Raw genomic sequence first — 23,464 nt, forward strand, 5'->3', positions numbered from 1 at the left:
ATTTTTTTTAACGACAAAGGTGTTTACTGTAACACACAGCTTTCAGTTACTTAGACTGTATAATTAATTGTTCCAAAAACTCAACCCAGCATTTGTTTCTTGGAATATACTTATTTAATAAATCAATAGAAACATAGAGATACAACACTAGGTTAAATAAATATATTAATTGTTTTAAACAACTAGTTTACACACCTACATAAATCTTATAAATATTTGGTAAAATAACATGAAATAACCATTGTAATGTATATGAGTTAGTACATGTAGCACACACAAACACAAGTGTTAGGTTTTATATATTTTTTATGAGGACCTCACATAGACATAATAATTTTTTACTATACAAACTGTATATTCGGTCCTCTTTACCCAATCTTACCCCTACACTGAAAACATTTTGCATTTACAAAAATATAAAATTTCTGTGTGATTTATGAGCCTGATTACCCGTGGGGACCTTAAAGTCCCAATAAGTCTGTGTGCAAAGGCTTAAGTCCAAACTGGAATATACAAACTTTATAAAAAAAAAAAAAAAAAAAAAAAAATAATAATAATAATAATAATAATAATAATAATAATTATTATTATTATTATTATTATTAATATTATTATTATTATTATAAACAATTTCCCCCGATGATTTTTGACAAATGTTGGCCATTAATAGGAAACTTCAAATGGTTGCAGTTATGACAATGTTTGGGTTATAGCACCACCTAGTGCGGGACATTGATGTTCTTCAGATACAGCATACAGCGTTGAAAATTCAGACTTTTGCATGTGATGCTAGGAAAATCCATTCAATTTACAGAATTCATTTCTACTCATCTTGAGAAGATTCAGAGTCATCTTCAGTAGAATCTTCGGATACAGTGAACTGCACTTTAATTAAAATAAATAAATAAATAAATAAATAAAAATCAGAGGGTTTAGCACATAACAGTTATGTTCTAGAGCAGAAAGGGAGACACTTATCTTTTAAATAATAAAAAAAGTATTTTTAAATAATATGTATTAAATTAAGCTTCAATGAGCCACTTCAACATTTAAAAAAAATTGAAAAATAAATATGAGGAAATAAAGGACAAACTGTTGAATGGTGCTACATTAAGTAGGGTTAAAAATACTCACAGATAGTGGCCGATTGGATAATGTGGACATCTGCAACTATGAAAAAGATAACAAAACATTTATTGCACCACATAAAATCACTAGAGGACTCATATGAGCTGACACAACATACAGCACTTTACTTTTCGGTTCACTAGCTCAGGGGTGTCAAAACTCAATTCCTGGAGGGCAGCAGCAGCACTAATGCATTTTAGTTTGAAGTTTTGCTTCGGTTACGCCATCCGTCCACACTACACCAGAGTTTTTGAGCGTCGAAAGCGGAGCGTTTTGGAAGCGCTGAAGAGGCCGTTTTCATTCTAAAAAGCTGCAGCTCCGTCTCCGTGTGGATGGGGGAAAATGGAGACACCTGAAAAACGGAGGCGGGGCTGCAGACATTCGCCTCTTTGATTGGGGCTTTTCCTCAATATTAATTAGCCTACAGACAGTTCAATCCTGCATCCTCTCCTTGTAAGTTCAGACTTCGCAAGTTTGATATTGAAAAACAGACTCCCGAGGATATGTCAGGTAAATCTTCAAAGGGAACAGTGTACTGTATAACCTCATTCACATCACCTTGGCTACGTTGTTTCACTATATCTTAACAATAAAATGAAAACATGATATAAGGAACTGCTATTTTCCTTTTGATATTAACAACTTAACAGAGAGCAGAAATGTTGAGGCGTCGTGCTGCATATACGAGCGCCATCTTTACTGTATGCGTATTCATAACAAAACGGAGCCTGACATGACTACCTCCTATCATTTTCATTGAAAATAAGAAACATATCATCTCTTTTGCTGAATATCAGTTTTAATAATCTATAATGGCCATTATAAAAGTAAAACGCACAATAAGTTTATACATTACATAAAATAAAGGCAAACAATCAGTCAATATACAGAATGTACGTGGTTATGTTAATTATTAACTTAACTTAATTATTCATAGATTCAAAAGACAAAAGTCTGGGAATATGTCGTTAGATATAGACAAAAAGAATAATTAAATATTACGTTTCGCAAATATAGTGATATTAGATCCAGCGGTAGATCCTTGATGAACACATCGACGAGCATGGCTTTCATCTCGGTAGATAGGCTGCAGCGCATGCCAGAGAGTGTGTGGTCATGTGGTGTGAGTTTTCAGTGTTTTGATGTAGTCGGAGAGCAGTTCAGAAACGCTGGGTGAAACGCTAGCAGGGGCGGACTGGGATTAAAAATCAGTCCAGGCACAGACCCATGCATGGACACGCACATTCACTACTTATATTGGTGTACAGATGGTGAAATTAAATGAGCAGTACCATATATGTAATAGATATGTAAACCTTTAATGTATGTGACTGAAACAAAAACAAATTTATATATGCAATTGTTTTATTTATTCATTATCTTTTCGGATTAGTCCCTTTATTAATCTGGATCACCACAGCGGAATGAACCGCTAACTTGTCCAGCATATGTTTTACGCTGCAGATGCCCCCCAAGGTGCAACCCACTGTGAAACCTCTATACACACACATTCAGATACATGCACTATGGACAATTAAGCCAACCCAATTCACCCACAGCACATGTGTTTGGACTTGTGAGGGAAACCAGGAGGAAACCAACGCGAACATGCAAACTTCAAACAGAAACACCAACTAACCCAGCAGAGGCTCGAAAAAGCAACCCTCTTGCACCCCTGTGCTGCTCTGTTTCGAGACTATTTCAGTTAATTTTAGGCATTTGGCAGCGTTTGAATTTTTGTTTATTTTTTTGCTTTCTCTGAGCTTTTCGGCACTGCCCTCCTTTTTTATGGTCCATTTCTGACAATTAGCTTGTGTTGCACTTACTATTTTTTGACATTTTTGCCAGATTTTGATTACGTCCGCGTAACCTCTAATTGGGTCTGCCCATCTTGACCAGCCGGTCATTGCCGATTGGGCCAATGCTTAACATTTATTATTATTATTACTATTATCATCATTATCATCATCATAATCATCATAATACTCACATCATGCAAGAGATAAAAGCTGCCTGCATGTAAAAGCAATACATATATTAAAAAAAAAAAAAAAAAAATAGCTGACCAGCCCACATTTAAAAATAGGTCCTGCCCTTCTGGGATTTGCCAGAATTGCCAGATGGCCAGTCTGCCCATGAACGCTAGTGTGGACGCGGATTGTTTTTATTCTAAGGGTGCTTTCACACCTGTGAATCGATTCCGTTGTTCCGAAACAGAGATTACAAATGTTACATTGTTGCTCTTTGCTCTTGGAGCGGTTCACTTTCACGCTGCAAAGTTTCTAATCGGACCAAAAGAGCTAAAACAAGTCACGTGCGAGTAAACTCTCCCTACATTGGTCAGAGTGTCAGGGTTTATTTTGCAGCGTCCCGCTAAGCTGTCAGGAGAGGTGGTGGTTTGATGGTGATTGACAGGGTGCGCGCACGACGTGTCTAAGGAGAGATGCGGTGGGGAGGGGTGAGAAGGGTGCGCGACGATGCCTATTTGAGGACCGGGAGGGAGACATGAGATTACCGGGAGATCATCACTCGTTTGCGGGCATCCGGAGACTCGCGAATCTTCCCGCCCTTCTCATAATTCTCTCTTCATATAGCCGTAAGCCTTTTACATATCCATAAAACACTGTGATGTAACCGCGCTCGGATCGGATCGCTTTCTCACTGCAATCGAACCGCTCCAGGGTTCGTTTCAATTGAGCCGAGACCACCTCATTCAAGCGATCTCGGAGCGATTACTTTGGCGTGGAACAGAGTGCGATTGCCATGTTCACATATGCCAATCGAACCGCGCTAACTGGGCAAACGAGATACGTTCCAAAACAAAAGTGTAGGTGTGAAAGCACCCTAAAACGCCGTTGTAAAACTAAAATGCACTAGTGTAAATGGGCCTCAGAGTTAGAACTAAACTGTGCAGAGCTGCGGGTCTATAGTAACTATGTTTGACACCTGTACCTAGCTAGACTGTATTTCTCTGAACAGTTTGTGACTGCTATTTTACCTTTCTTTGATATTTTGCCCATGTGCTCCTCACAGACTTCATCCAGTTTTCTTTTCAGCTCAGAGACAGATTGATCTACTTCCCTGAATGTTAGGAGATCATCATGAACTTTCTTTGGTAAAGTATATGGTATTTTGGTAGAGTGAGAGGAGTAATTCTGCAATTTGAGAGGAAAAGACTTCATAGAGTCAATAGTGAGAACTTAATAAAAAAAGAGCCTGCGTCTCTTATACTTTTTTTATACCTGGAAGAAATGAATGTAATCTTCTGTACACAAAATCTGGCCCAGTTTATCATTCCGCTTCTGAAGATTGCTGATCTCCTGTTCCCGTTTTTGTATGTAACCGATAATCTGTTGAGTCTCCCTTTTCTCCTGAGCTCTGATCTCTCCTCTCACTTCAGTTCGTTTTTTGGTAAGGGATCTAATGAGTTCAGTGAAGATCCTGTCGCTGTGCTCCACTGCTGCCTGTGCAGAGCTCTGTCAGGACACAGTAACATAGGTTATTAGCCTAATATATTACAAATTGAATGTGTGTGACTGTTGTCTCTGAATAAGTCGGACAAAGAAATAAATATTTTATTTAATGCCCAGGCAATGAATACGCTACCTGACAAAAGTCTTGTCGCCTATCCAAGTTTTGGGAACAGCAAAAAATGACTTGACTTCTGGTTGATCATTTATTGTTGATAGACAAATGTGTGGTCAGGTCATTGGCTCAGGATAAATTGGTTTGTCTGCTATTTCTTAGCACAGTCACTAGGTGTCGATAGAGAGCAATGCTGGTAATGGACCTTTTTATTAAGCAATGGGGTGCAAAACCTAGATCTGAGTCTCAGTAAGAGGGGTCTGGATGCAGACCTGGTGCAGTGCAATCTGAGCTGCATCCAATGCTTTTTAATGGGCTCACCTAACCCCACCACTAACCCTACCCCTCACCGTGACGTCACTCGTTCCATTTGAGTGCATTGTGTCTGAGGCCCCGTTTACACTAGTGCGTTTTAGTTTTAAAATGGCGTTTTAGATCAAAAACGATCCGCATCCACACTAGCGTTTCACCTAGCGTTTCAGAACATATCTCTGTCCACACTACACCACCAAAAACGGATATCACGTGACCATTCGTGCACTCTGGGCATGCGCGTTCTAGTATAAACAGAAAGCATGCGTCTCGCTCGGCATTTGGTTATTGTTAGTCAACAAACGCCGGTTGAACATTAAACGTGATGGTACAGAAAGCAAGAGAGGTATTTTTGTGGAGAGACGACGAGGTCGAGTTGTTACTAAACATAACAAATGAATAACTGCACAATGGCGCCTAAAACAGACAATAGTGCAAACAACGCTCCTATTTCTGTGTCGGTGTTGTTGTTTACAGTGAAGGCTGGTCTGCTGTCTTCCGGTAGCGTTAAAGCCATGTGTTATAGTCATGTGATAGGGGCTTGACGAATAAGGGAAGGATACGCAATGACACAAAAGCCCCAATCAGGTAGCGAATCTCAGCAGCCCCGCCTCCGTTTTCAGATGTCTCCGTTTTTGCTCATCCACACTGAGACGGAGCAGCAGCGTTTTAGAATGAAAACAGCCTCTCCAGCATTTCCAAAACGCTCCGTTTTCGGCGCTCCAAAACTCTGGCGTAGTGTGGACGTATGGCGTAACCATAGAAAATTTAAGCGTTTTAAAATGAAAACGCATTAGTGTAAACGGGGCCTGAAATTGCATCGCTGAGTGAAGCAATCTTAGCTTGCATCATAATGGCTGCATCCAGATACTATTGGTTTCAGTAGTCATATCACAGCTGTTAGTAAATCAGCAGACTATCATCTTAAAAACATTGCAGGAGTTAGATGCTTTGTTTCCAGCGAGGACTTGTTTATGCTTTTATCAGCAGCAGAGTGGATTACTGTATTGAACTCCTCACCGGCCTTCGCAAAAAGACTCAGACAGTTGCAGCTCATCCAGAACTCTGCTGCCAGGATTCTCACCAGAACCAGGAAATTAGAGCACATCACATCTGTCCTCAGGTCTTTGCACTAGCTCCCGCACTGCAAAAAAAGCTTTTCTTACTTAGATGTTTTGTCTTGTTTTGAGTCCAAATATCTAAAAATTCTCAAATCAAGAAGAAATATTCTAGACAAGCAAAACATATTGCCTTGTTTTGAGAAATAATATGCTTATATTAAGTATATCTTTTATATAATAATAAGTTTTTCCGTAAAACAAGCAAAATAATCTGCCAATGGGGTAAGCAAATTAATCTTATGTCAAAAGAAAAACAAGATTATTTTGCTTGTTTTAAGGAAAAACTCACTTAATATTACCATATTATTTCTCAAAACAAGACAATATGTTTTGCTTGTCTAGGAAATTATACTTGATTTGAGACTTTTTAGATATTTGGACTCGAAACAAGACAAAAAATCTAAATAAGAAAAGCAGTTTTTGCAATGCAGTTACAATCAGAATAGATTTTAAAGTATTATTTATATACTTATTTAATATAATAGTCTATAAATCACTAAATGGCCTAATATCTTAATACATTACAGATTTGTTTACTGAACAAAAACCTAATAGATCACTCAGATCATTATGGGATCAAGTAAATTAGACATTCCAAGAGTTCAGTCAAAGCAGGGTCCTTGTCTCGTCATTATATAAGTATATTATTAACTATTTTTTTTCCTTTCCATTTGATTTCTTTCTTTCATTTTGGAGTCCCCAATTAAAATATATTTAAAGCAGCCAATCATACTTACCTTATGCAAATCTGCAGCCTTCCTAAATGCCCGAAGATTCTCGTTTGTGTCATTGATTAGCTGAACTAATTCCTTCTTTTTTATTTTCAGTTCCTCCTGTGGTTGATTGAACAATTAATAAGAATCATTATCTTGAGTGAATAATAACAATAACAATAATAATAAAAAGAAGAAGATGAAGAAGAAGAAGAATTAAAAGAATAAATACAAAAAGACTAAATGCTTCAAATTAATATACATTTTAATAAAAGTAATAATAAAACTACTGAATAAAACTAGTTTTATATTTCATTTTGATCTTTTCTCCTTTCTTTAAAATGCCTTTATTTTCTTTAAATAGCTTGTTCTGAAGTCACAAGAAATAATCTGACGATGTTTTTGGTTTTTATTTCTTTACTTTGGACGTCTCAGAACCATTGCTGTCTATAAGGGATGAGGGAGCTCACAGATTTCATCTAAAGGCCGGCTTATACTGCGCAATTTTTTTAAAACTCCTGAAAAAATGTAACATGTCAGACTGCACGAACATCACTCCCTTGTCACACTGTAAGATCTCAGCTGTCATATAGACTGAAAGACAACCAAGATGCTCCAAACATGGAAGAAAACGCCCCTGGAGTTCGACATCACCGTGATAATTTCACTATCCCGCATTCTAAAATGATTCCTCAAAGCAAATGCAAACAATCTCTAGGGGCAATTTTGCACACAGAATGTTTAAAAAATAAAACCAATTAGAAAAAAAACATGTGCTCCTGACAGATTTGAACAATTTTTACGGTCATTTGAATTGTCGCATAGATTGCATCATCAGATCTGGCGCCCCTATTGGTTTCTAGATTGATGCTCATCACAGCTCACTGCAGAAAAGTGTTTGAAGTCTTCTGACACTGCCAGAATTTATTGGTGGAAAAATCTGATTAAAATGGGCATTAAGTGGCTGTCTGTGAACATGTTAAACCAACGATAAAATATTACAGATTTTAGCCTAGGATTTAAGGAATCTTTTAGGATTTCCAAAAATTGTCTCACAAATTAAGTCTGAAACCTCAGTGTGAGCAGGGTTTAAAATATTTTCATTTGAATTTTAAAAATGATCAATGATCAGATTAAGATTTTTTGGGGTGAACTAACCCTTTCAGAAACAGTCTGCATATTCTTACTCAGGATTATATTTTCACATTTTTTAAATATCACTTAGTAACTTAGTGAATACCCTTAAAAACATTACAGTGTTTGTTAATACAGTTTACATTAGCAATTTTACACAGCATTACCATTACTAAATACATATTTTACCTTTTTTTCTGGCATTTCATTTGCGGCTGATACAGTCTTATGTCCTCTGTGTTGACCCAAACAAAGCACACAAATACACCTCTTGTCCTCGTAGCAGTAAATCTCCAGAGCTTTATGATGTTGAGGGCAGATCTGCTGCTGTAGATTTGCTGAAGCGTTCACCAGCTTGTGCTTTTTCAAAGCTTCAGAGTCACAATGAGGCTGAAGGTGAGTTTGACAGAATGACGCCAAACACACCAGACAAGACTTGACGGCTTTGAGTTTTCTTCCTTTACAAACATCGCACTGCACATCTCCATGTCCAGCTGGGACGTCCTGCTTCCTTTTTTCCAAAATGCCAGCAAGAACAACGCTTCTGCCAAGATTTGGCCTTGGATTGAATTTGTTTCTGCATGTTGGGCAGCTGAAAACTGGTTTAAGAGATTCCTTATCCCAGAAATCCTTAATACAGTTCATACAGAAACTGTGCCCACAAGGTGTAGTGACTGGATCCTTAAACACCTCCAGGCAGATCGAACAGTCAAAAGGATTTTGAACATCAGATAAAGATTCTGCCATTTTGGTGCTTTTTCTCTTAGTAAACTGTTTATTAACAGGGTATGGTCTGAGAAGAAAAACAACAGAGAGTGACTTATGCAAGGTAGAAGGGTCTGGCTTCAGTTTGCAATAAACAAAATGTTTTCACTGAAACAAAAGTGAAAGTAAAAACAGGCTGTTTGTATAGCCCTTTTAACACCGCACACTGATTTCAGAAAACAGCTGGAAGTGCTTTATGTGTGAGCACAAAAATCCCAGTTTGGTTATTATAGTGAAGAAGATTTCTATTCTCTCAGTGTGAAGTATTTTCTAAGTGTAAAGCAGTTAATTTTCTCTTCACAAAATGTATGTAGTGTTTGCAGCAAACATGCCAGCGTGTGTTAAAAATACAGTGATATGTCTGTGTAAGATGAGTATGCCTGCACAGGAGCAACACTAGGAGAAGGCTGAGTGACTGATTGTGTAGAATAACTGAATATGTAAAGCACTGATTATATATGTTGAATACTTGTATGAAGCTATATGTGTCAGAAGTTAGAATGAGTAACATATTATCAAGTTATTATCCTATCATAACAATGTATGTAAACACTTAATTCCTTTGCATAAGTTGCATCTATACTTTGCTGACATAGACCTGTAACATCTCTGTTGACATGAGCTAGTGGGCTGAGAGCCAAGAATAGCAGGACCCCTTAGACTAGAAACCTATTCAAAAATGGTCAAGAGTTAAAAAGAGACTTAGGGGTGTGTCAAATAATCCTGTATAAAAATTGTAACAAACACACTGAAAGTTTAGAAGGAGCAGGAGAGACTTTAGAAGGAGCAGGAGAGACTTTAGAAGGTGTCCAGGAGAGACTTCAGAATGCTCTGGGGTCTGCTCTGCTCTTTCTCGACTTTATTATGGAGAATAAAGTCTATTTTCTGATATTCAAAACCTCTAGTCTGATAATTTCTAATTGATAAGACGTCGAATTTACGACGATAGTTTAGCATTTTTAAATAAGTTGTTATTTGGATGCTATTTTTAAATTTGCTGTAGATTTCTGGATGTACATTTTCCATATTTAACATTCATTACATACATTTCAGAAACATTTAAATAGACTGCCATAGCAAGGAAGAAACAGACAAAACTCAAAAAAGATGAGCGCTACAATTTAAAATCCTAGAAATTATTAATAATAGTAGTTATTATTATTAATAATAATGATAATGATAATAATAATAATAATAATAATAATAATAATAATAATAATAAAAATATTAATAGGTAGCACTCTATTTTGATAGTCCATTTCAGTGGTCACAGTTTACAATAAGGTTCATTAGTTAATGTTAAGTAATGCATTTACTAACATGAACAAACAATGAACAATACATTTACTACAGCATTTATTCATGTTAATAAACGTTAGTTAATGAAAATACAGCTGTTCATTGTTAGTTCATGTTAACTCATGGTGCATTATCTAATGTTAACAAGCATGGACTTAAATCTTAATAATGCATTAGTAAATGTTCAATTATGATTAATAAATGCTGTACATGTGTTGTTCATGATTATTATTATGTTAGTAAATGCATTAACTGATGAACCTTATTGTAAAGTGGTACCATTTCAGTTTTAGTAGACTGTCTGCTTAATATCTGTTGATACAGCTCCTTCAACAGACATTTAACTGACTATAAGAAGCTTTGCAAGTACATTTCAACTTACACTAACCCCAATCCTAACCCCAACCTAACAGTCTACTTATAATTTAATGAGAATTAGTTGTTATGTAGATGCAATGCAACTTAAATTCAAAAAAACGGACCATCAAAAGAAAGTGTGACCTAATGATGAAGACGACAGCAACAACAACAACAACAACACGCCACATACAGATGGAATTGAACATTAATGAATTTCCTTCCCAACATCTTTCGTTGATTGAATTTTTGTAATTTTGTGATTTAAAACGTCTAAAACTGTGGATAAACAAGCTAATAACTTTACATTATATACATACATTGAAAATGAATATGTAGTTCATGGAGTGTTCGTATGGACTGTTTACTCTAGAACAGTAACTGTTGTGATATTTGAGTAATATTATGATGAATTACTAGATGCTTCTGTTGATTCTCCCCATGTCATAAAAGTCTCAAGCAACCAATATTGGCAACCCTACACTAAATCACTTCCTAAAAACACTTTTTTAAAATACAATTTCAACGTAAAACTGACTTACAGAATTTATAATTCACCTGTAATAAAGTTAGACAGACTTACAATGTGGCTGGTATTCCACAGCTGATGATTTAATCACATCAGGTATCAATCACTCCACTGCCAACTGTGTGATTGAATATAATAAAACAACAGAGGAAGAAGAAACATGTGAAGAGGCATGTGTCTTTTAAGAAAAGGAAACACTCAACAGGAAACGTCTGTGCTTGAGTGAGAGGCAAAACCAAATACTTCCTGTGCATTAAATAGAAATATCCAGTCCTTTACACTGAAGTTATGAACTAATAAAAATTCATGCAATGGAATAAAGTAATTTTCAATATGTGCAAAAAAATAATAATAAATAGATAAATAAAAAATAAACCAAGCTATTTACTTTACGTTCATTTATTTCATTTTTAAAATGACACTGACCTGCTCCACCTGTTAGATCAGTTTATGTACAGTTATCTCATCAGATGATTGCCACTGAGTGTGATTTTTCTAAGGCAAAGAGGTTTACTATCATGCATAATCGTTCCGGTTACAGACGCAACCCACGTTCCACAAAGGATGGAACAATGTTGTGTCAGAATCAGTAGCGGTGCTAGCTTAAATGGCGCCTAGGTCGAAACAACCACCTATACGACCCCTCCTCCCTCAAGCTTAGTTGGTTTATAGAAGTGTAGTTCTAGTGTGGTTCTAGAAGGTTACATATAGAAAAGAACCATTAAACATGTACATTCTAAAAAAAATGTTTGTTATTTTACACTAACTTTGGGTAAAATATGGACAAAACCAGAATTGGAATTATTAAACATGTTTATATTTATTATAATTATAACAATATTATTATTATTATTATTATTATTATTATTATTATTATTATTATTATTATTATTATTATTATTATTATCATCATCATCATCAATAATAATAATAATAATAATAATAATAATAATAATAATTATTATTATTATTATTATTGTTGTCATTTATTACTGTTGTCCTTTCTTTTTTTTTTTTTTTACTCTCATTTTTACTATCATACATTAAAGAGCCCATATTATACATGAAATAGGGTCATATCCTGGTTGTAAGGGTCTCCAACAACAGTCTAATATGCATGCAAGGTCAAAAAACACTTTCATGGTCTTATAATCTGCATTTATTTTTACCTAATTATCCCAGCGACTCCTGTATGAATCGTCCAGTGATTCATTTGTTCCCAAACCCCTCCTTAGCGCGGAGCTAATCTGCGCTGATTGGACCGATGACAGTCTGTCGCGATTGGTCGACTGCCTTCAGTCAGAGAGGGAAATGGCCAATAGCTAATCAGCAATTTAAAAAGTAATCACAGTTCATACACGCTCGATAGTATAGACGTGGATTTTAGCTGCCACACTATGGCGAGTGGATAGTGCCACGGATAACCGAACGAAGGAGACAGTCGTGTACTCGCCATACCACACACACACAAAAACACACACACACCTCCGGATGACAACGCTCCCGCTTCCGCCCGCACCCGCCAGGTTTTAGCCTGAGAACCCGCTCCGTTTTCTGCCCGCCGCGCCCGGTCCCGCTAGAGCGGAGAACACAACCAAAAATCACCCAGTATACAGTCCAGACAGCCAAGCTGTCGTTCGTTCGTTCGTTCGTTCGCTCTCTCTCTCTCTCTCTCTCTCTCTCTCTCTCTCTCTCATACGCGCGCGTGCGCACTAACACACACACACACACAAGCACCACGCAGACTCTCTCTTTCTAATTCGCATAGCAATTTCCGTGATATTGCTAGACAGCCCGCTCCCGTCCCAAATTAAACCCGTTACCGACCGCTCCCGCGATTTATTCGGAAATTTATTCCCGCGGCTGTCCCCGCGCCAGATTTCTGCGGCGCGGGAATAAATTTCCGAATAAATCGCGGGAGCAGAACTCTAGCACGGAGCTCCATAAACAAACAGCACGCGTCGCGTTTTTAACATGACTTTGCACGCGATAAGATCAAATATCCAGTTAACCTGATACAGTACACGCGGTTACAAGTAACAAATCACAACTAAATACATTTGCAAGCAAGAGTAAACGAGGCAACAACTTTAACCGCACGTACTTACACTTGAGAAATGGAAGAAACCCATCCTGACGTCCATCAGTTACTCTTTACTGATCCTTCCTTTAACAAACTCAGATGAAGTATTCTTTGTAGCATGTAGCTTCCAGAAGTTTCCAACTGCTTGGTTATAATGCTGAGGTTTCATCTTTGGGTAGAGACTCAATATATCCATCTGCAGTGTGACTTCAATCGACCGGCATGTTTGTGTGCGTGTGTTTGTGGGTGTGCGTGTGTTTGTGGGTGTGTGTCTGGGTTTCTGCGTCAGAGGGCGGGGCCTCAGGTTTGAAATCTCCCGGGTTTGCGCGTGCACGTGAATAACTTGGTTTCGTTCGTACGTCATGGCGAAACACCTAATGAGTCGGTATCAAGGCGACTCGTTTGAAGCACTATGAGTCGACTCTTTTATAGATGAATCAACCGTTTTAAACACTGTATTCTTACAGATTTAAGCCTTAGCTGGATACTTCGCTTCACTTAGAGCTGTGTTACACACTACATGGAGGGGAATTTTCAAAAACCCATAATATGGGCTCTTTAATAAGCATTGTTGTTACTCCCTACCTCTGACTGGTTTCTTTCTATATGTTTTATCTATATCTGTGACACTTGCTTCATTTATTGACTGTTATTGTTCCTTATGTATGTACTCTGACCTGTCCACCAAGTTACCTTTACATGCATACACACACTCACACACTCAAGCACATACCAGTATATGACTATATTGTTGTTGTTTTTGTTTTGTTTTTGTCCTGAAAGGGACGAAGGCTGCGGAGGTCACCCCTCTACCCAATTGGGGAGACCTGGTGACAATATTATATGGACATATGGGCTAACCCTAACATGGGGAGCGGAACATATGATAAAATGGTTAGTGGAAAGCGAAGACACAGTTCCGCCTGGGAAGAGGGAACTGTACCATGGCTGAATGACACATTTAGGATCACCAACAGGGATCATGCATAGCTGGCACCGATCCCCAGAATGCGGACTGACCGGATGGGCATACCAACAAAGTATTTTTCTCCTCCTGAGTGTCACTTGCTGGGGGAGGAACTCTCTAGGGGCCAGATATGGAAACTCCCCAAGCAGAGCAGAATAGGTGCAAGCATCTCTGGGTTAGGTAGAAAGTCATAGCAAGCATGTTTTGACATCGAGCTTGAAACCAGCACCACCCGAAGATTATAAAATCGTGTGAATGTGTTAGGTGTCACCCAGCCTGCAGCTCTATACATGTCTGTTATAGAGGTGCATAGTCTGCATTGTCACCTGCACTGTATACATAAACCTCTCTTGTCTCTTCAGTCTTGTGAGGCTTCTGAAGCGAAAAGCCTGCCTTGCTCTCCTCAGCTTCTGGCTTCATACTTAGCCTATTGTAATCATCATCAGCTGCAAGAGCTGTGCACTGCCAGTTCATAGACATTCATTGGCCGGTTTTCTTAAGCTGTGGTCACACTGCACTTTCCTCCCCAAAGACTTCCATTCATACACACACAAATGTGTCAGACCATAAACGAAAGCTGGTGCTACAAAATGGAAAGTTTAAGCTTGGTGAACTCTGACCTGCGAAATCACATCACTTGACTGTGTGAGACCAATGGAAGATCAAAACATGACCTCTTTTGGCAGGAATTTAAAACATGGACCAATCGCTTGTTTTTTTTTTTTAAAGTCTAAACATCTTGTTTAATCCCACCCCTTTTTGCAGCGCCGTACGACCGATTTTTTCATGCTCAAACTCTAGTGTGACTGCAGCATTACTCTTCAGAATGATTAGGCATCTAGCGATTCCCCCAAAATGTTGTTCAGACAAGGCATTTCTGTTCTTGACATGATAGGGAACTTAAGCTACTTGCACTGTATAAAATGGGTTGTTCCAGCCCAAAACACAACTCAGCAATTTTTAGAACCTATTTAATAAATGAATATATTTTAAAAAGTTGTATGAGAAAATACACAAGTGAAAATAATAAAAATAATAATAAATATTTTAATACATGTAAACAGAAATATATATTCACACCCTCCGGACATTTCTAAATAATCCTAATTGTCTAGTTAATGAAATATATATATATTTTTAATTGTAAATTCTTACTCATGTTAGTGGTGTATTGTGAATTCAACAATTAAAAAACACATCCATTTTGCCCAAATGATTATTTTTAAAATGAACAGATCTTCTAATCCAAATGGTTGCATTTTTTTATTCTTTTTAATCCTAGCATCATCTAGTGTTGGAATTTGTCACTGATGTTCTCAACAGATTCAGCATACAGCATACAGCATAAAAAAAAAAAAAAAAAAAAAAAAAAAATATATATATATATATATATATATATATATATATATATATATATATATATATATATATATATATATATATATATATATATATATGTATTTGATCCTGGTGAAATCCCTGAAATCTCCGGGCACACTTCAATCTGACAGACAACCAGGGGATGAAGAAGCTTCACAAGGTGAAGGGGGTTCAAATGATTCAGAGGATTCAGAGGCTTCAGAGGCTTCAGATGATTCAGATGAATCAGAGGGCAACCCTTAAATTAAAAAAAAAAAAGAAAAGAAAAGTAGTCTGGTACCCAAGCACATGAGGTTTTGTACTAAACTTTGTAGTTAGACACTACAAAGTTAAATTTTAATTGCATTTTAAACAAATAAACTTATAATTTATAGTTAAATAAGCTTTAACTTTAAAAAGATGAAGTGAATAAATATATTGGATGAGTTTCTTTAATACAAAGTAAAGAATAAATGAATGGTGAAACATGAAATTAGGTTTTACAAAAATACTCACCAATCCCAATCACAAAGGGCCTGATAATGTGGACATCAGCCACTAGAAAGATACGAATAATTTTATGGCACCACAGTAGTTGTGAAATCAAACTCTTCAAATTTCATACAAGCTGACACAACATAAAACACTTTACTTTTTGGTCTACCAGCATCATATCATGGCACACCTTAAGTACTATTCTCTATTTGAGAACGTTTAAACTGTTTGTGGCTGTGATATTTACCTTTGTTTGATATTTTGCCCATGTGCTTCTCACAGACTTCATCCAGTTTTCTTTTCAGCTTTGAGACAGATTCATCTACTTTCTCAAATGTTACAAGATCATTAACATCATTGGGTAAGACATACAGTCTTGGAGAAAGGGAAGAGAAATTCTGCAAATTTGGGAGAAAAGACATAAGAACAGATTCAATAGCAATCTCAGCATTTCATAAAACACGAATCCATCCTCTATAACACTTTTTATTTATACCTGGAAGAAATAAATGTGATCTTCTGTATGTAAAACCTGCTCCAGTTTAACACTCTGGTTCCGAAGATTGCTGATCTCCTGTTTCTGTTTCTGTATGTAATTCGTAGCTTTTTGAGTCTCCTGTTTCTCCTGAGCTCTGATCTTTTCTCTCACTTCAGTTTGTTTTTTTGTAAGGGATTGGATGAGTTCAGTGAAGATCTTGTTGCTGTGCTCCACTGACGTCTGTGCAGAGCTCTGCCAGGACACAGAAACACGAGACATAGAGCATTGTAATCTGAATAAAATCAGAATGAAAATACTTTATAGAAACACCTCCATCTGAATAAAAATGCTCAAACCGAATGAAATTTTAATTGGTTTGCCAGATAGCATACAAATGTGGGCCACTTTAGGCAGTAATGTGGCACTTGTGGTTTTCCTTCAGCCCAGACAAAATGAATGTGAGCCTGAAGTGGCCCACATGCACAATGACAAAAAGGGGCCAAAGATTCCAATTCACATATGGGCCATTTAAGGCAATGATTTGTCACTTAAAGTAAAATGTAATCTGAATGTGAGCCTAATGTGGCCAATGTGGAAAATGGTCAATTTGGGCCAAATGACAGAGGACAAATGTGGGCCACAGTTGGCAAAATTGTGACAGTCATTTAGGGGTAATCTGGGTCTAAACCCAAAGTGGTTCACATGTGTAGGTGCAAATGTGGCCCAGTTATCTTAAGACATATGTGGGCCACTTTTGGCAAATATTCGACACAGTAAGCTCTGGCTATTGCAGCTGTGAGCCTAAAGTGGCCCAGAGAAAATATGGCAAATGTGGGCCACTTTTAGCTAATTTTTGGCTCAGTAAACTCTGGCTAACGTGGCTGGTAGCCTATAGTGGCCCAGAGCAAAATGTGGCCCAGTTATCTTAAAAGATGTGTGGGCTAATCTTGGCGAATATTTGGCTCAGTAAACTCTGGCTAATGTGGATTTGAGCGTGGGCCAGTTATCTTAAAATATATGTGGGTCACATTTGGCAAATATTTGGCTCAGTAAACTCTGGCTAATGTGGCTGGTAGCCTATAGTGGCCCAGAGCAAAATGTGGCCCAGTTATCTTAAAAGATGTGTGGGCTAATCTTGGCGAATATTTGGCTCAGTAAACTCTGGCTAACGTGGATTTGAGCGTGGGCCAGTTATCTTAAAATATATGTGAGCCACATTTGGCAAATATTTGGCTCGGTAAACTCTGGCTAATGTGGCTGGTAGCCACATTAATTACTCAAAATTTGTAATCAAAAAATTGTAATAAAAAAATATTTTTAAAATGTATTTTAAATGTGGGTCATGATGGGCCAAACTTACGAGGCCCACATACCAATTTTTAACATCTGGGCCAAATACTACATTTTACATCTGGCCCAAATCTTGTGTGCTGCCTTAAAGACGGTGCCAACTTTGCCAAACCCGAGCTCATGTTTGGCCCACACGCTGAATGCTAGTGCCACAGGAATACCTATGCCAAATCTGGGCCAGAATTCTTTGCTACCTTTGTTTCAGTTTTGTTTCTGACCGCTTTTACAATATTTAAGAACAGCGCATCCACACTTTGATTCCGTTTTATCTGCTCTGTCACTCATCGCCAACCTGCTGTTTTGCACATTCTGAGCACAGGAATGAAGTGCATGAAGGTTCTGTGTACAGGTTACCTGTGGTAGATATGAAGGAGTAATGAAAATCCTCACTCCCATTTAAATTACAATTGAGTCCTGCCTGCTTCCACGTTACAGATGAAAAATGAACACTTCACTGCGAATAAAAAAACCTGTTCGGGTTGCAAGGATGCAGAACTCTACATCCCAGTTCTTGCAAAGCCACCTTAATCATGGGATATTTAACCCATTTAGCACGATTGGGATGCTCTGGATTGATTTATACAACAACGAGTGGACAAACAGTCCTCAGGTAACAATAAACAACCTGATTGACTCATATCCCCAAATGTCAAATGTCTTAATTTATGAGTTCCACTCACCTTATGTAAATCCATAGGTTTTTTAAATGCTTGAAGATTCTTGTTTATGTCTGTGATTTTCTTAATGAATTCCGTTTTTTTAATTTTCAATTTCTCCTGTTTTAACAAACAATGAGAATTATTTGTTTGAGTAACTTACAAAACAATAAACATTTATAATACTACTACTACTACTACTAAAAAAAGCAAAAACAAAAACAAAACAAAAAACTACTGAATAAAACCAGCTTTATGGAAAGTATAGCTCATATGAAAAAATCCAAATATATCTAATTATTATTTATTGACGTAAAACAACTGAGATAAAATATTCACACATTTGTTTATTATATGTGTTACAATTGACATTTGCAATATAGCACAGTGTTTTTTGCCATTATTAAATACATATAACCTCATCTTACCTTTTCTTTTGCCATTTCAGTTATGGCTGAGACAGTCTTATGTCCACTGTGCTGATCACCCAAACAAAGCACACATATACACTTCTTGTCATTATAGCAGTAAATCTCCAGAGCTTTATGATGTTGAGGGCAGATCTGCTGCTGTAGATTTGCTGAAGCGTTCACCAGCTTGTGCTTTTTAAAAGCTTGAGATTGATAATGAGGCTGAAGGTGAGTTTGACAGAATGACGCCAAACACACCAGACAAGACTTGACGGCTTTGCTTTTTCTTCCTATACAGACGTCACACTGCACATCTCCAGGTGCAGCTGGGGCATCCTGCTTCCTTTCTTCTACAATGCCAGCGAGAACAGTGTTTTTGCTGAGAGTTGGCCTTTGCCGGAATCCATTCCTGCATGTTGGGCAGCTGTAAACACCTCTTAAAGATTCCTTATCCCAGCACGACTTAATACAGTTCATACAAAAACTGTGCCCACAAGATGTAGTCACCGGATCCTTAAACAGTTCCAAGCAGATTGAACAGTTAAATGGATTTTGAACATTAGATGAGGAGCCTGCCATTTTAGTGCTTTCTCTCCCGTGAACTGTTCAATACCAGGGTGTATTCTGAGAATGGAAATAACAGGGAGTGGCTTACGCAAGATAAACAAATGTAAGATCTCCACCAAAACAGTCAAAATGAATGAAAGAATTAATGAATATATGCTAAAAAAATAAATGAAATAAAAATTAAATTAGTTAACTAAAAAACTAATTATAACTATTATAGTAACAATTACAGATTTGTATGAATAAAAAGATGAATAGGTTGACGAACCTGACTAACTAGTTTCAGTTTGCTATGAAAAACAGACAACAGAAGCAAAAGTGAAAGAAAAAAACAGTAATTACTAAAACAAATCTGAGAGTTTACACTTAGCTAATGATCCATCAAAAGCGTGTTCGGCATCCTCGAGCCCAGGGCTCCCTCCTGTTCGCAAAGCAAGATATATATTATATTATGAAATAATATAAATAATAATAATTAAACAACTAAACAAAAGAAATTTTATAATATGGCTTTTTATTTTATTTTTCTTCAGCATAAAATGCCTATTGTTTTTTTAAATAAACAAACAAACACATTCCTATGTTCTTATTTTCATATTGTTTAAGCATATTAAGTTCTACAAGACCACATGAAAGAAAAATGTTTATGCTTCCATTCAAATATCAATGACTTGAATAAAATACATAATTGCATTTTTATAGAGTTTGTTAATAGAGTTTACAGTTAGACTATTACACAGTGCTTTGTATGCCATTATTAAATACATATCTCATTTTACCTTTTTTCCAGCCATTTCAGCTGCAGCTGATACAGTCTTATGTCCACTGTGCTGACCCATACATAGCACACATATACACTTCTTGTCATTATAGCAGTAAATCTCCAGAGCTTTATGATGTTGAGGGCAGATCTGCTGCTGTAGATTTGCTGAAGCGTTCACCAGCTTGTGCTTTTTGAAAGCTTGAGATTGATAATGAGGCTGAAGGTGAGTTTGACAGAATGACGCCAAACACACCAGACAAGACTTGACGGCTTTGAATTTTCCTCCTATACAGACGTCACACTGCACATCTCCAGGTGCAGCTGGGGCATCCTGCTTCCTTTCTTCTACAATGCCAGCGAGAACAGTGTTTTTGCTGAGAGCTGGCCTTGGCCTAAATTCATTCCTGCATGTTGGGCAGCTGTAAACGCCTCTAAAAAATTCCTTATCCCAGCACGACTTAATACAGTTCATACAAAAATGTGCCCACAAGATGTAGTCACCGGATCCTTAAACAGTTCCAAGCAGATTGAACAGTTAAATGGATTTTTAACATCAGATAAAGTGCCCGGCATTTTGGTGTGTGTTTTTCTCCCAGTGATGTGTGTTATTCTGAGAATGGTAATTCAAGGTAATGGCTTCTGCAGGATGAAGACTGCAACAAAGTAGAATGAATGAACATTTACAGTCTAAAAGAGTTAAGACAAAATATTTGTTATAGCAACACTTAGTACTTGTACTTGTACACTGATGTGAGTTATTATGTGCTACACAGCATTAATGAGTGCATCCCATCAAGTGAAGACATTTAGGTTGTATTGTCCATGCATCTCTGCAAAAATTATTACTTCTGATTATTATTAATTTGCAAGTTTCAAGTAAGTGTTACAAAACAACCTGAAACTCTCTTAAAAGGAAAATTAAAATTCAAAGATTTACAAAATCCATGAACTGCGTGCAAACATACAGTAAAAGGGAAAAACAAGTGTTTTTTGTTTATTTTATTACTATTTATTTTGGAAAAAAACAATAAAATACATGTTTGCTATTAACATTGGAACTGCACAGAACTCAAAACTCAAGACTTCGCATGAAACTTCCAAAAGTACAGAACTACAAATAGCAAAACAAAAACAACCAAAGTAAATGTGTATATATACAGACACACACACACACACGCACGCACGCACGCACGCACGCACGCACGCACGCACGCACGCACGCACGCACGCACGCACGCACGCACACACACACACACACACACACACACACATACATACATACATACACAAATATATATATATATAAATATATATACACACACATAATATATACTTTGGTTGTTTTTGTATACTTACATTTTCTTATGTAACCCTGTAAACCTTATGTAAATCACAGCTATTTAAAAATCTCAAATCTGAGGGTTCAAAATAAATAAATAAATAAATAAATAAATAAATAAATAAATAAATAAATAAATAAATAAATGTTTAAGTTGTCCAATGGAGTGCTTTTAATCTTTGCCCAGAACTACATGTTACTAATCACAATTGAGTTGGGATATATTTACAGAAGTTGACAAAAAAAAGTAATGGAACCTGATTTTCACTTAATATTTTACCGATATTTAGAATAAAAGATGTTTATACTGTATGTGGCCTACTATAACTTTTAAACTCTACTGAAACCTTCTGACACTCAAAAGATAATATTTTTTAACTAATATAAATGGACATACTGTACATTTCAAGGAGGGTGCATATGGACAGTCTCCTCTCGAACAGATACTCTTGTACAACATTTGCTAAAGTATTTGAGTAGCATTATTATTAAATTAAAATCTTCTTACAGGATCCTGTCCAACATTAAACAGCAACATCAAATTGATTCTGCCAATGTTTTCAAAATGTCAAGCAAACAAAGTTGGCAAAATGTTATTTAGTTTAAAACTTTACAAGCAACACTGATTTATACAAGATAAAATTCACCTGTTATTTCACTCAGCAGTGCTTTTCCACTGCTGATGATTTTATCACCGTCTGCTATCAATCACTCCACTAACAACCGTGTGACTGAATATAAAAAAGCATCAAGAGAAACAGAAATAGGTATCTTGACTGCAGGCATGCAATATACGCAATTTGGGTCCACAAAAAAAAAAGAAAAAAAAAAGAAGAAAATGCTTAACAGGAAACAAATGTGGGCTGAGGAGATGTGCAAAACCAAATTCTTCCTGCCACTAACTGTGAATTTAATATAATTGTGTGAAAGGCTTATCATTGATGTTATCAACTAATCAGAGCCCATGCAATATGAATTAAAGTATTTCTCAATGACTGGGAAAAATGCATACGTCTATTTTCATACAGTAGTGATACTTTTTTTGTACTTTTAGTTGATCTAGTACCTGTGATTGGTCTTGTTGACGCTTTTCCTGTTTTCACTTTGGTCCTTTAAAAGCAGATGCACACATAAGCTGTGTTTTCAAATGTGGGTTTGCAAAGTACTGGGGATTTCACACATGCTCCTGCCTTTTAACATTTAAAGATCTGTGTACTTCTCCACTCAAAGTCTGTTTATAAAATTTTATAAAGATAAAAATGCATTTTCTAACTGTGTAGTAATTGTTATACACAACCTGACAAAAGTCTTATCGTCTATCCTAGTTGTAAGAGCAACAAATAATAACTTTACTTCTAGTTGATCATTTGGAAAAGTGTCAGAAGGTAGATTTCTCTGATGGATCATCTGCATCCCAATCATCACAAATACTCCAGAAGACCTATCGGAACTTCAAGGACCAAACATTTTCATAGAAATCAGTCAAGTTTGGTGAAGGAAAAATCATAGTTTGGGGGCGTGCAAGAGATCTGCAAAGTGGATGGCAACATTAATAGATTGAGGTATCAAGACATTTGTGCTGCCCATTACATTACAAACCACAGGAGAGGGCAAATTCTTCAGCAGGATAGCACTCCTTCCATACTTTAGTCTCCATGTCAAAGTTCCTGAAAGCAAAAAAGGTCAAAGTGCTCCAGGATTGGTCAGCCCAGTCACCAGACATGAACATTATTGAGCATGTCTGGGGTAAGATGAAGGAGAAGGCGTTGAAGATGACATCAAAGACTCTTAATGAACTCTGGGAGTCCTGCAAGATGCTTTCTTTGCCATTCCAGATGACTTTATTAATAAGTGATTTGAGTCAGTGCAGAGATGTATGGATGCAGTCCTCTAAGCTCATGATGGAGTCAGACACAATATTTATTCTGTTTCCTCTGCAGCATGACTTTATATTCTATACTGTACATTACTTCTGTTAAGTGGCAAGACTTTTGAATAAGAAAAGTTAGACCTTACTGTCCTAATTAAATAATTAAAAATAAGTGGCATGATCA

The 23,464-nt window shown here is 36.8% G+C and overlaps 2 protein-coding genes across 3 annotated transcripts; both read right to left on the reverse strand.

The window, feature by feature from the left end:
* Positions 1 to 648: 648 nt before the first annotated feature.
* On the reverse strand, positions 649 to 11,576 carry ftr70 (finTRIM family, member 70). 2 transcript variants are annotated; one of them, XM_087279763.1, is made up of 7 exons: positions 10,998 to 11,576; positions 8,183 to 8,786; positions 6,884 to 6,979; positions 4,371 to 4,604; positions 4,127 to 4,283; positions 1,135 to 1,170; positions 649 to 885 (listed from the first exon to the last, which is right to left on the reverse strand). In XM_087279763.1, exons 2-7 carry the CDS (start codon positions 8,738 to 8,740, stop codon positions 824 to 826), a joined length of 1,143 nt encoding a protein of 380 aa, XP_087135889.1. In that variant the 5' UTR covers positions 8,741 to 8,786; positions 10,998 to 11,576; the 3' UTR covers positions 649 to 823. The 2 variants fall into 2 exon arrangements, with proteins under 2 accessions (XP_087135889.1, XP_087135890.1); XM_087279764.1 differs by lacking the exons at positions 4,127 to 4,283; positions 4,371 to 4,604 and having other exon boundaries at positions 656 to 885; positions 10,998 to 11,522.
* Positions 11,577 to 15,456: 3,880 nt separating this feature from the next.
* ftr69 (finTRIM family, member 69) lies at positions 15,457 to 20,226 on the reverse strand. The gene is made up of 7 exons (XM_087279762.1): positions 20,088 to 20,226; positions 18,760 to 19,365; positions 18,356 to 18,451; positions 16,344 to 16,577; positions 16,095 to 16,245; positions 15,869 to 15,910; positions 15,457 to 15,611 (listed from the first exon to the last, which is right to left on the reverse strand). Exons 2-7 carry the CDS (start codon positions 19,318 to 19,320, stop codon positions 15,493 to 15,495), a joined length of 1,203 nt encoding a protein of 400 aa, XP_087135888.1. The 5' UTR covers positions 19,321 to 19,365; positions 20,088 to 20,226; the 3' UTR covers positions 15,457 to 15,492.
* Between the last annotated feature and the right edge of the window lie 3,238 nt (positions 20,227 to 23,464).

The sequence above is a fragment of the Danio rerio genome, chromosome 13 (assembly GCF_052040795.2).
Source record: "Danio rerio strain M-AB ecotype USA chromosome 13, GRCz13ab, whole genome shotgun sequence".
Lineage (NCBI taxonomy): Eukaryota > Metazoa > Chordata > Actinopteri > Cypriniformes > Danionidae > Danio > Danio rerio.

Coding starts and splice junctions, on each gene's coding strand:
- ftr70 (XM_087279763.1), bottom strand. CDS start 8,740: ATGGCAGAATCTTTATCTGATGTTCAAAATCCTTTTGACTGTTCGATC. Junction 6,980..8,182: donor ATGAAATGCCAGAAAAAAAG/GTAAAATATGTA, acceptor AATCAACCACAG/GAGGAACTGAAAATAAAAAA. Junction 886..1,134: donor TATCCAATCGGCCACTATCT/GTGAGTATTTTT, acceptor TTTTAATTAAAG/TGCAGTTCACTGTATCCGAA.
- ftr69 (XM_087279762.1), bottom strand. CDS start 19,320: ATGGCAGGCTCCTCATCTAATGTTCAAAATCCATTTAACTGTTCAATC. Junction 16,578..18,355: donor AACCTATGGATTTACATAAG/GTGAGTGGAACT, acceptor GTGTCCTGGCAG/AGCTCTGCACAGACGTCAGT. Junction 15,612..15,868: donor GCCCTTTGTGATTGGGATTG/GTGAGTATTTTT, acceptor TTTTAATTTAAG/GGTTGCCCTCTGATTCATCT.